The 12,898-nt window shown below is 42.5% G+C and overlaps 2 protein-coding genes across 2 annotated transcripts; both read left to right on the forward strand.

The window, feature by feature from the left end:
- Nucleotides 1–320: 320 nt before the first annotated feature.
- On the forward strand, nucleotides 321–2,418 carry ccndx (cyclin Dx). Its single transcript, XM_047572397.1, has 4 exons — nucleotides 321–992; nucleotides 1,100–1,315; nucleotides 1,443–1,754; nucleotides 1,863–2,418. The coding sequence occupies exons 1-4, from the start codon at nucleotides 738–740 to the stop codon at nucleotides 2,010–2,012; spliced, it is 933 nt and encodes a 310-aa protein (XP_047428353.1). The 5' UTR covers nucleotides 321–737; the 3' UTR covers nucleotides 2,013–2,418.
- Nucleotides 2,419–2,630: 212 nt separating this feature from the next.
- Nucleotides 2,631–8,978, forward strand: nucb1 (nucleobindin 1). Its single transcript, XM_047572758.1, has 13 exons — nucleotides 2,631–2,743; nucleotides 3,750–3,873; nucleotides 3,962–4,069; nucleotides 4,177–4,309; nucleotides 4,717–4,820; nucleotides 4,998–5,183; nucleotides 5,271–5,361; nucleotides 5,447–5,505; nucleotides 5,664–5,756; nucleotides 5,839–5,928; nucleotides 6,356–6,526; nucleotides 7,998–8,115; nucleotides 8,581–8,978. Exons 2-13 carry the CDS (start codon nucleotides 3,754–3,756, stop codon nucleotides 8,664–8,666), a joined length of 1,359 nt encoding a protein of 452 aa, XP_047428714.1. The 5' UTR covers nucleotides 2,631–2,743; nucleotides 3,750–3,753; the 3' UTR covers nucleotides 8,667–8,978.
- Nucleotides 8,979–12,898: the final 3,920 nt, after the last annotated feature.

A 12,898-nucleotide genomic window follows, 5' to 3' on the forward strand; every position in this document is an offset into this window, starting at 1 on the left:
CTTAAACTTTAATGGGACACACTGAACTCACACTTATATGAAATTATTAAGTATAGAATGGGACTGATCCATCCATCCATCCATCCATCCATCCATCCATCCATCCATCCATCCATCCATCCATCCAGTGTTTGACGTATTTCCTCTCGTGCTCTCGTTGTAAACAAACACCCTCATCCTTTTGTCATCCATGCCCATTGTCAGAGTCTGGAGATGACCTTTCCTCTCCCCTCTCTCTGCCTCTCTCCCCGTATCCTTTTCTTTTCCTCCCTTCTCTCATTCACTGTCGAAGACAAGCTGTTGCTCTGTCCCTACGGGCCACTCCCTCTCTTGTTTGCTCCTCTTCGCTCCTCCCCTGCCTCCCTTTCTCCCCTCGCTCTCCTTCTTTCTCCTTCTCCCACCTGTTGAAACAATTGTTGCGCAGGCCTTATTGTTTGTCTTATTATTTTATGTCACTCGTGAGGGTCCCCGCCCCTTTCTACGCCATGCTCCCTTCGCTCTGGGCCACTCCCCCTCAGTCTCTTTGCTGGGTATAAAACTCAGGGAGGATCATGAGAAGTGGTATTTAGCAGAGCCCCTCAGGAAGACTCATTTCAACAAGAAGGGTCTACAGGGATTTTATTTACCTGCAAAACAAACACCTTCCTCAAGACACTAAAGGAGCCACAACTGAAACTCTGGGCTGCTTTTGCTTGTTATATCCTCTTGGACTTCCTATTTTACATCAAGTTGGGGAGATGGACAGAAGCATGTCTGTATCTCTGTGGTGTGAGGAGGTGGAGGACGACCAGAGTCAGAACCAGGGCCAGCGTGAAGCAGGGGCCCGAGCACCGTCTCAGCTGCGAGCGGCCTGGGACCCCACAGTGTCGGGACATCGGGTGATCCAGAGGCTGCTTCACGTGGAGGAGCGGTACATTCCCTCCATGCTCTACATCACCCTCATCCAGCGGGATCCGGAGCGAAGGGAGGAGCTCGCCAAGTGGGCTCTGGAGGTAAGAAACTCTCTCATGCTCAGGTTTCAGAATTTAACTAAAAAAAAAAAAAGCCACTCTTGTCATTGTGGTAGCTTTGATGCTGACGTTGTCTATCTTCTTTCCAGGTGTGCTGTGAGTGTGGTTGTGATGAGACGGTTTTCCCCCTGTCCGTCTCTCTGATGGACAGGTTCTTGTCTGCTTCTCTTTCCCTACCCGTCTCACCATACTGCCTAGCTGCGGGCTGCATCCTCATCGCCTCCAAACTCAGCGAGTGTGACAGCGTCACAGCTGACACCCTCTGTGCAGCAGCTGAATACAGCTTCCAGCCTTCAGACCTGAGGGTGTGTTTGTTTCACCTCGTCCGTAGAGCACCTTACGTCCCCAGCTTTAACATCTCGCATAGAAACAAACAGCCCAGTTCCCATCACGCCGGTCTACAACTAACTATTTTCTTGTTTGGTCCCTCAGGAAATGGAGCGCGTCATCCTCGCGACCCTGCGATGGGACACAGCAGCAGTGACTCCGCAGGACTTTCTCCCACATTTTCTTGCCTCTGTGCAGGAGAGAGGAGATTCTGATGAGGAGCTGCTCTGCACCCTGAGGCGGCACAGCGACACGCTAGCCGCCATGTGTGTCTGTGACTCCCGTTTTCTGGGAGCTCCACCATCACTTGTTGCTGCAGCATCTCTGAACTGTGCACTGCGAGGGCTGGGCAACAAGGGGCCCACCCAGCTGGCCCTCACGAGTGAAACACTGGCGGGGCTGTGCCAGACCGACCTGGTGAGTACACTGAGATGCTGTGAGTGATGTCTGTACAGTCATTTCAAATACAAGATGACACTTTCAGGTATTACAAAACTCATTTACAGTCTCTGTTTTGTCCCCCAGATAGTGCTGCAGTGCTACAGTGAGATGATCGAATATGGCCTCCGACAGCGACTGAGAAGTGGGCTTCAGCAGCTCCCTACAGAGAAAGATGAGGAGGTGGAGAGCGAAAGACCCGGAACACCAACTGACATGAGAGAGATTGATTTCTAAACACTGGATCAAGCCTTGCATTGAAAGTTTGAATCAATCATCATAACCCTTCATCAGTCAAACTGATATAAATTTGAATACGATGTCACGATGAAAATGTTGTTACGCATGTTTTTATATATTTTTAATTATTATATTGAGTGACTGCTTATTTATTTTTGGCTTTATTTATTTTGGAATATTGTGTTTTCTATGTGCCATATCTGATTTTCTATTTCTGTTAATGTTATTGTAGGCCTAGATACAATTTTGATGAATAATATTTATACCTTTAATTTATTATCACGTGCAATTGTTGACTCCTTCAATGTTAATTTATTTCAATTTGCCATAACTTTGTGTTTGTGTGCTGAATTTAATATACAACAAATCTATTTTTCAAAGCTATTAAAACCCTTTGTATATATTTTGCATTATTGCACTTATTATTATTTAATCGAGGAATAATAATGCGTTCACACTGACAATGACGAGAAAACTGGAATTATAAGTAAATTAAAATCCGCCTCATTTTCTGGTATGAGCAGACGTCACTTTGCATGTCACGAATTATTTTATTCCCACCGCGTGTTTTCAGTTTACAAATAAGGCATGCATGATTTCCGACATTTCCTGAAGGCAGCGCATGGACCAACTCTGGCTCCAACGCTGCATTTTCGTGACGTCATTTTTGTCCGACGCCAAATACAGATCGCGTTTGGTTTGGAGCAGAAGATAGAAACACAAACTCGGTGAGAGACATAAATTAAATAGTATTCTTCGTGGCATTGGGCGTTTTAACCGTGCCTTTAACGTTTGCCTAAATAGACGAACGATTCATTTGAAATTCTGATGTAAAGAACAACACGGGAAGAAATGAGCTAGACGTTTCTACAGCTGACCGCTAATGGAAAACCAGGATCTGCTATATCACCTGTAAAATGACGCTTAATGAAGGAACGATGTCTAAAATTAGTTCAAAATCAGCTATTAATTCACGTTTGTGTTAGCTTAATGTTAACGTATGACCACGTCCACGGAGAAATCAGTTTGTGTTGAATTGAAATCTCTGTCACGCCTTTCCGCATCCGTGTTGTCCTCGTTTAAGCTAGTTCGCTCAATAGCTAAAACAGGAACATTACAAAGACTTTGTAAGATCTCATAGAAAAAAGTGGTGTCTGTTCAATTTTGTAGCACGTCTGGCCTCTTCAACCAAGTGTATTGTGTTACATCCTCTTGCTAATAAGCCTTAATGAAATTAATAGGCCAGACTCATTTTAAAAATCTTGATATTACCTTTCTTTCTTACACTATTACACTCATATGTAAACCGTAGCTAATCTGCGTATACCCTTATAGTCTGTCGCTGAACTCGGCATATGTAAACACTAGCCGACTATCAGTGACTTTAAAATCCACATATGTTGCGGCTCAATTTTTACTGCTGCTGTGGCCAGTAAGTATCATTTTATGTACTTACTGGCCATGGGTTAGGCAGTTTGTGATCAGGGTTGTTATCTCTGGTGTGTTTTGGATATATGGTCGTTAGTGGCAAAACATTATGACAAATTATCTCAAGAGAGTTAAGAAGATCTTAGTCTGAAAGTTCCTAAATTACTAATATGAGCACTATTGGCAAACTCATTGAGTTTTGTCATATCTTGCATTTAACAGTGCAGTAGATACAGTGCAGTTGAATTTATGCTCTTATTGATGTTATTGATGGATTGTTATGGATAATTGATCTTAATATTGAAGGAGGATGAAGCTGAATCCTGGCTGGCTGCTGCTTCTCTCCATTTCTGCCGGTGTCTGGTCGGTGCCCATAGATCGCAATGGAGGCAACCAGGAGCCAAAAGAGGAAGTACAGGAGGAGAACATGGTAATGGTCTCATTACTCCAAAGTCTGGTGTTATGTCTTGTTTTTGAGATTACTTTTGTTGTGAGTAACCTTGCTTTTATCACGGCAGGACACTGGTCTGTACTACGACAGGTATCTCAGAGAGGTGATTGAGGTTTTGGAGACAGACCCTCACTTCAGAGAGAAATTGCAGACAGCAAACACAGAAGACATCAAGGTGAGTGTGTCTCTGTCCATTCTCGCTGAAATAACCTCCTTGTTTACCTTCTGCATTCTAACAGGTGACACTGACACTGGTTTAACTCACCTTGTGTTTGTCATCAGAACGGCCGCCTCAGTAAAGAGCTCGACTTGGTCGGCCATCATGTAAGAACCCGCTTGGATGAGCTGAAGCGTCAGGAGGTCTCTCGTCTCAGGATGCTCCTGAAGGCCAAACTGGACAGCACCAACACACAGAGTGAGTGCTCACATGTCATTACACTTAATTACTGATATTGAATAAAGGGTACAGAATACAAATGCAGATGCAGCATGCATCTACTGTATGTAGTGGTAGTTGCTTAATTATTTGCAGTTTTATATGTAATATGTGTTTGAAAAAGAAAAAACTAAATATGCGTGAAAGACAGATTCTTTATGCAGAGTATATAATTAATACACCTGCATAAAACGTTTGTAAAAAAATAAGTGATCACAGTGCACGTTGGTATTGCCTTTCACAAACAGAATATAGAGTATGCCTTCTCTAAAGACTGACTTGTCTTTTAAAATTTTACATATTTTAAAATATACAAATTATAAAAATACAAAAGAACACCCAAGAAGCCCATTATGTGCTTGTTAATTCATGTATCTGCTGTACAGGCCTTCAGATGGACCACACCTCACTGCTGAAACAGTTTGAACATCTGGATCCACACAATCAGAACACCTTCGAGGCCAAAGATCTTGAGCTGCTAATCTCAACTGTAAGATGCTGCAGCATAAATGAAAAGAGATTTTTTTTTGTCCTTGAATAAAAAGACTTAGTTGGCTAATGGTTGTTTCATTTAATTCACATTGCAGCAGAATGGCACAAATCAGACTCACTCTTTTGATGCTGAAGTTTTACTTTGCGCCTCATTGCTTTTGTGTCGCTCCTCCAGGCCACCAAGGACCTGGAGAACTACGACGCCGAGAGACATGAGGAGTTCAAGCGCTACGAGATGCTGAAGGAGCACGAGAGGCGGGAGTACCTGAAGGGCCTGGACCAGGAGAAGAGGGAGAAAGAGGAGAAGAGGATGCAGGAGCTGAAGGAGAAGCACCGCCAGCACCCTAAAGTCAACGCTCCTGTAGGCGACAAACACATCCATGTTGGCTTTTATTGGAAACAATAGAGGAGAATAATGTTTTTTATTCCTTATGCTCCATTTCTTTAGGGTAGTGTTGCTCAGCTGCGGGAAGTTTGGGAAGAGACAGACGGACTGGATCCTCAAGAATTTAACCCCAAAACCTTCTTTAAACTGCATGGTGGGTGACAGCCATAAAACTTTATTCTACATTTTATACTGGTGAGCTTAATCTAAAGAAATCATATGTTCTCTGCTTGTTTCAGATACAAATGAAGATGGGGTTCTAGATGAGCAGGAATTGGAGGCTCTTTTCACAAAGGAGGTAAACAGGCGTATATTGGCTAAAACTTGCTCAGCTTTATAATTAAACCAGATGAGACAGCTTAAATTCTTGGATGGATGGTCATCGTGTTTCATGGAATTTAGTCTGACAGCAGACACAGAATCAGCGGCTAACATCTGTTCATTTCCCTCCTCCAGCTGGAAAAAGTTTACGACCCCAAGAACGAGGAAGATGATATGATGGAGATGGAGGAAGAGAGGCTGAGGATGAGGGAGCACGTCATGAAAAACGTGAGTCCTAATTATTTTTCTTCCATTTGTCTTTTTTTTTCTCTGCTTCGACTGACTCGGTTTAACCGTCCTCTGTTAAAAGGTGGATACAAATAAAGACCGGCTCGTCAGCCTGGAGGAGTTCCTCAGATCCACAGAGAAGAGGGAGTTCAATAATCCCAGAGAGTGGGAGGTAAAGAGCTCAAAGGTGGAGTGAAGGTTGGGGGAGTGGGCGGGCGATTGGAGGGTCTGTTGTTCAAGTCCCAGGGTGAGTGGGCGCGAGGGGAAGTGTGAGCGATGGAGTTAAATACTCGAGCACAAGGAGAAGTGTTTTGTTTAATTATGGTGCGTGGACATCACGTTTTAGTGTGATGAGTGTATTTTAAGGGGGACACTTTTCTCCAAACTGTCTAATATGGATGTGGTGATTTAGTTTGTTCTGCTAAAGAGTAGATTTCCAGTTGTATTAAGTGAATCCGAATGTCAGCAGAATTTGGAGACCACAAAAATGTCTCCATACAATGGACTGTGAAGTTTCAGAGTGAGCTCTGCCTATGGGCATCCTGTCAGCAGTGCTGTACATTATGTGTCTTAACTGCCTGTTCCTGACGTCTCTCCAGACTCTGGACACCAAGCCCGTGTACACAGAGGATGAGCTGCAGCGATTTGAGGCTGAACTCCGGGACAAAGAGGAGGAGCTGAAGAGGAGGGCAGAGACTCTGCGTCAAGAGCAGGAGCTGCTGAACGAGAGAGGCAAAGCCCTGGAGGCCCAGAAGAGAGAGTACCAGCAGGTAACTGTCTCTCCATGTGACTCATGAGGCATAGGGACAGGAAGAGACGAGCAGCTGGTGACCAGAGACCTGGGAATGCTAATGTTGATAGAGAATGATGATAGGTGAAATAACCTTTGGCCACTCAGACTGGGTGGGTACCAAATCTCCACCTTCAGAGGTAGAGGTTACGGCCAATGGGAGAGAATGATGTGGTTTATTGACATATGACACATATAACACTGAAACAAACACTGGTTATTACTGTGGTGTCCACCAAACCCACACCGCACAGTTGCACTACAATTAATTCAAGGAAAGAAATTCAGAAACTTAATACTTGGGTCTGTAGGTTTAGTACCATTTAAAAGTATATGCATCCACATTTCTGCATAAAATCACTCAAAGCATCAGGTTTTTACATAAGTCCTGATAGTTACTCCTGATAAAACAGAAAAGTTATGCTTTTTTATTTGTTTGTTCAAGAAAATGAATCATTTGTACACCTTTGTCAAATGCAAAAGTAAGTGAGGTCTTGTTTTCAGTCTCCAGTAACTTCTGATCAGTTGTCTAAAGCTTGGAGGAATTTTAGCCCATTCCTCAATATAGAACCATTTCAGTTCTGAAGTGTTGGTGGGTTTCCTCTCATGACCTGTTTGCTTCAGGTCCCCACACAATACTTCTATTGGATTAAGGTCAGGACGTTGACTTGACCGTTCCATATAATTCCTTTATTTTTTCTTTAATCTTTCTTTTGTAAAAAAACAACATTTTTTTTTAGAATTCACTGGCATATTTCAGAATTGATTGGTCCATCAGTGATGACAAACCATCCTAGTCCAGATGCAGAAAAACTGTCCCTAATAAGGACATTATTGCCCTCATGTTTCATGGACAGGAGGAAGCACTGATGCTGGAATAGTGTCTTTCATCTCAAGATTCATGAACCTGTCATTTAAATCAAACTATTCTAATTTGGTGTCATCTCTCTACATAACCCAGACGTCTTCTGAGGTGTGCACATGATTTTTAGCAAATTTCAGATGGGCAGAAATGTTCCTTTTGGAGAACAGTATCTTTGTCCTTATCGCTCCATGGTTGTTCAGTGTTCTGCTGGTTTTGGAATCATGAACATTAACATCAGCCAATGTGAGAGAGGCCTTCAGCTGCTTAGAAGTTCCCCCGGGTTCCTTTGTGTCCTCTTTATTCTTCTTGCTCATGGTGTGATCTTTGCTGACTGACAGTCGTCTTAAATCTTGTCAATTTACTCACAGACTGTCTGACTGTGGGTTTGTAGATTCTGAAGAAGCAACAACAAGTCTTTTTCTGAGCTAGTCAGAAAGCTCTTTTTTCCATGCCATCATGTGTTGTGAAGATCAGAGTGCCACACATCACAGACCGACACCTGAATCTCATTACATTTAACTTGTAATCCTAGAGGAGCACTTATTTATAGATAGATAGATTCACATCATTTATTTTTTTATTTCAGGCCGTGCTGGAAATGTCTCAGAGACAGAAGGAGCAGCAGGCAGCAGACGGTCAACCTCCTGCGGGTCCTAACGGAGAACTACAGTTTCAACCACAGACACATGAACCTGAAGATAAAGGTATTGACTCAGGATGTCCAGGCATTTTTAAAGCCTCCATATCGGCCTTCATCCAAGCCCCATCTATAATAGTTATTTATCATTTATTTTTGGCCTGCCATGAACCAAAACTGAAGAGGACGAGTCCAAACCAAGTCAGTTTGTAAACTGCACATAAATGTTTGGCGAGGTGGTAGTTAGAGATTGTTATTCAGTACTACCAACTTGATATGCAACCAGACTAAGTAACAAAAAAGAAAAGATGAGGAACATGAGAGAATACAGGGAAGATTAGAAAAACTCATCCAATCTTAAATAAATTCAGATCAACCAATAACTGAATATGGAAAGATGGGAATTAGATTGAGTGGCAAAACAAACTTGATCAGACCTCCCTAGTATTGACACATCCAGGAGTGACGTTGTGTTGTGTGTGTTTTGTGGTGTTTGTTTTTATTAAGTGAGTATTCCTCCCTTCTCTCACAGAGGCAAAAGCCCCAGTTGAACACGAAGCTGATGCCCCGAACCATCTGGAAGTGGAGCCTCCACAGAATCTGCCTTCACACACTTAATGCAGCACGCTCTGGCAGCTCTGACACACACACACACACACTCGCACACGTTCGCACACACTTTTTGATTTGCACTGACACACACGTCCAGATGGGTTCCGTGTTCAGACTGAATTACGTGAACCGTGTGTACAGATTCAGACAGGCCGACGTGTTTACCATTATAGTACTGTGTTCATTTCTGTGGTCTACATTAGATTAAAGGTCTAAACATGTTAGTGAACGGATTTCCTCAACTCTTCGGTTTCAGTGAAGCTTTCAGTGTGACTGCAAACATCTTCAAATAAACTATTAATTTAAAACCTCTTAAAACAACTTGTGTGTTTTTTTGCGACTACATCGTACTATACATACCTTCACACATGAGCGACATTTCCTCAGTCAAACCTCATATTTTACATTTATTGGTGTTAAAACGTTCCCATTTTGTTCTGATAGAGCTGCTGCCATCAAGGAGTACTGTGGGGTGGGGGTGTCTGGTTTGCTCTAGGTGGGTGCTACATGTCTAAGTAACATCCACATGAATACCAGGTCCAGAAATTTCCCAGTACAACATTGAATTGTTACAAGATGGTTACTTCTCCTGTCAGTGGTTTTAATGTTGTGGCTGATTGATGTATGTCTAACATGTTTCATGAATCTGTCTTTTAACTTGCAGCTGAAAAGACAGCAGAGATGATTCCCATTGTCACACCTGTATATCAGTGGCTTTAGCCCAGTTCCCAACAGACTGTTTAAGTGTCTGTGGCTTTGAATGCACATGCTACTGACCACGCCTCTTTTAGGGAGAGAGATGTGCCTTTCCTGCTGTTATGTACTTCCACAGTTACACTTGTTGTAACTATTCTGTGCATAATTGCATTTATGCTGCAAAGTGCAGCAAAAGGCTTTGCCAAATGAGTGCCCAGATATGCAACAATGCACTCTCTTTACCCTCAGTCAAATAGACTTTAGACTTCCAGGAATGATGACTGCAGAGGAAGTTGCAGCGACACGTTAAGTTATAAACGTCCCATATTTATTTGGTTCCTTAGTTGGTAACCAATACTGACAGGGTTTTGCAAAAAGTGGCAGCTAGCTAGATAAACTGATGAGTGCACACATCGCCATCTTTGATTTGAGCCAACGTCTCCCTTTCAGTAGATAGTGTACACAGCGCGCTACATGCAAGTGTCCTGGTGGAAGTGTGCAGGACAAAGTGCTCAATATACCAGCAAAAATGAGAGGAGAACCCTGACTGCAAATGAAAACAGTCCGAACAATCCTCTCCGATGCCACCCGTAGGTTTCCTGAAGAGCACTTCTGAAGCTCAGCTGGCTGTTTCTGGCCGTTGCCATCTTAGCTGTGCTCGTTTCCTTCTAACTCCCAGCTAATCCAAAAAGGGGGCAAAGAGGTCACCCACCCATCCCTTAAAGCAGGAACACCTAGCATTCTGCAAACAGGTGAGATGTATTAAAACTCACTCCCATAGAGCTGTCGTGATCGGAGAAATTAGCTTTAGACAGTGAAATCAGCCATGGACATGTTTATTACTGTTGCAAAAAATGAATATTTTAATAGGGAGGTGTGTGGAGATTTGCTCACTTTGGAGGCAGCTTCAAATGGGCTTTAGAGGAAGTAAATTTGAATTTGTCAACAGCTTGATTCTCAGCCCCAGAGGTTGCTGCTTGGTTCAGACTCTGACTCTCTTTTTTACTGGATGGAAAAGGAAAGAAGACAGACAAAAGTGGAGAATTACTCTGTGGAAAAAAAGATGAAATTTGTTTAAATATATCAGTCTATTGTAACTGCTTTGACATTAGTCATTAGTCATTAGGCCTTGCCCGCCCCCCCCCCCCCCCCCCCCCCCTTTCACACAGTGAGTCTCTGGGCCTGTTGTCCAGTGTCATGGTTCCCGGGGGACCTGCTGTTCCTTGTTGTTGTCCTGCTGATGAGTTGCACCCCTGGCCGTCGCTCAGGGCATTCCTATCAGCATTCCTCTAACCCGCTGACCTGTCATGACCCTACAGGGCCCCTCCTCTCCTGGTGTCCTCGCAGCTGCCACATGTCAGTCACCGGCGTCACTTCAGCCTGATATAGACGTCTGAAGAAAGCTGCCTGGATCATAAAGTTGGTATTTACTGTGATGACATTTCCAGGACTTAAACCTGACCTGAAGCGATCGCGTATCAGCAGGGACTTTAAAGACGCTTTATTGTGCTGTTTTTAAAGGGAGGGTTTTCCTCCCTGCAGCCCTCTCTGCCTCTGATTAGTGATCGGCTTTAATGGGATTTCTCTGTGATACTCAGAACTGCAGAGGTCGCCATGTTCTCCAGCGTCTCTTGACATTTCATCCAACGTCTCTGACTGGAGGTGGCAGTGAAACTGTCAGTGGCTCTGTTAAGACATCATGGCAGGAGGATGCTGAGTGACATCATGTGTTTTCTAACTTAATTCAGGTAGAAGAGATACCACCACTACTACAAAATGTTGTGACGTCTTAAATGAACAGATTTCATTTCATGGACCTCCTGCCCTGCTGCACTTCTCTGTCAATATTTACTCTTTTGCTGTTACAGCTTAAACGTTTAATGAGATTCATTCAGTAATGATACTTTGTCTTAAGCAGTGTCCAAGTGTCATGTTGAGGAACAATTTTTACTTTCATGCTACCACTTGTTTTGTTTGAAAAAGACAATACTCAACCGAATATTGACTTAAAAAAATACTTGCAACTGTTGATGATCAGTATTTTTACTTTAAGTGCAGTTATACTCACATAGTTTTAAATTCTCATTGCAGAGGGTGTTGGGGTAGGGTATATTTTACTCACTGCTTTTACTCAATTAAAACAAATTAACTGAATTAATCTGCTTAATATCTGGACTCTTAATGGATGTGTTATACCTTTGTAGATGAAAGAACCAGAGTAGCTCTGTCCTCGCTCGTCCCAGCTACTTCGTCTTTCCAGTCCCTTAAAGAGAAACAGACAGTGTAATTCTGTAAATGCTTCCTAACGCACCTTATTCAGGTGACGATGCCAAAATCACAGTGTCTGGCTGCTCCGTTTCTCTCCTCCCTCGTCTCTTTTTGTGTTCCTAAAATCCTCCATGCTGTTGTCCTTCAGGGCAAACTCTTTCCTAAATCATTTCAGTTGTTCACTGACTTTTCTCTATAAGCCAGTCTTGAGAGTCTGATTTGTTCATTTGCTCCCATATAAAAATAAAAAAGAAGACTAGAAGGACGATTGAATAATTATTTATCCGGAATTCCGTGTAATGCTGTAATTAATGAATTTAAATGCAGATGTGTGTGTCTGATTATTTGTATGCCCTGCGGACTGGGACAATCATTTTAAGAAGCAAATATGTTTTGATATCTATTAAAACACGCTCCATAAACAGCAGCTCTCTCATTCAGCATGTGTTCTGTGTTTTGTTCTTCTTTTCTAATATGTTATTCTTCCACCTCTCTAAACTATTTTCTTGCAGATTTCATTTGGATGCACCGTGGCTCTCTCTGTGGATGACATTACGTCACCGCCCCCCCTCCCACCCCCTTCACTGCCCAGCAAAAAAAAAAAAAAAAAAAAAAACATCCCCTGAGCTCCCACTGGTGATTTTTTTCCCCCTCACATATATTCCAATTTTCTGGCTGATCTTAAAGAAGGAATTTGTCTGATTATTTATAAACAATGTAATCACCAGAGACAGCCTCATATCTCCAGACACTGACTTTAATTAAACTTTTACAAAGTTTAGGTTTGGCTGGGTTGTTGCCATCTCTGATCTTTTAAAAGCCGCTTCTGCCACCTCTCAATAAAATAAAATAAAATAAAATAATAATAATAATAAAAAAATAAAAAATAAAAAGATAGTTGTCTAAAATAAAGACATTTTGCCAGCTTGTAGTTCGCTGCAGTTCTCCAATTCTGGCGCTAGAGGGTAATATTGTCTAATGAATTTGTCAAGTTTAAACATCATGCAATGAGAATGAATTTGGAAAGTGTGCCTCATCTTTAGATTTATTAGTATTGTAGTTTTAGACAGAAAGGAACGTTGATTAGAGGCTAGATCGTCGGGATGGGAGGTTTAACCGAGTTGAAGTTATGTTTCTTTAAGACCCAGCATCTTCAAGAGGAGAGGAGCGAAAACGACTGAAGGTGGTCAAGTTGGTAAGAAACACCAGGAAGAGAGCGGAAGCACCATCAAGTGTCTTCAAAATAAGTCATTAATAGGCTAATTAAATTACAT

Source organism: Mugil cephalus, chromosome 20 (genome assembly GCF_022458985.1).
Source record: "Mugil cephalus isolate CIBA_MC_2020 chromosome 20, CIBA_Mcephalus_1.1, whole genome shotgun sequence".
Lineage (NCBI taxonomy): Eukaryota > Metazoa > Chordata > Actinopteri > Mugiliformes > Mugilidae > Mugil > Mugil cephalus.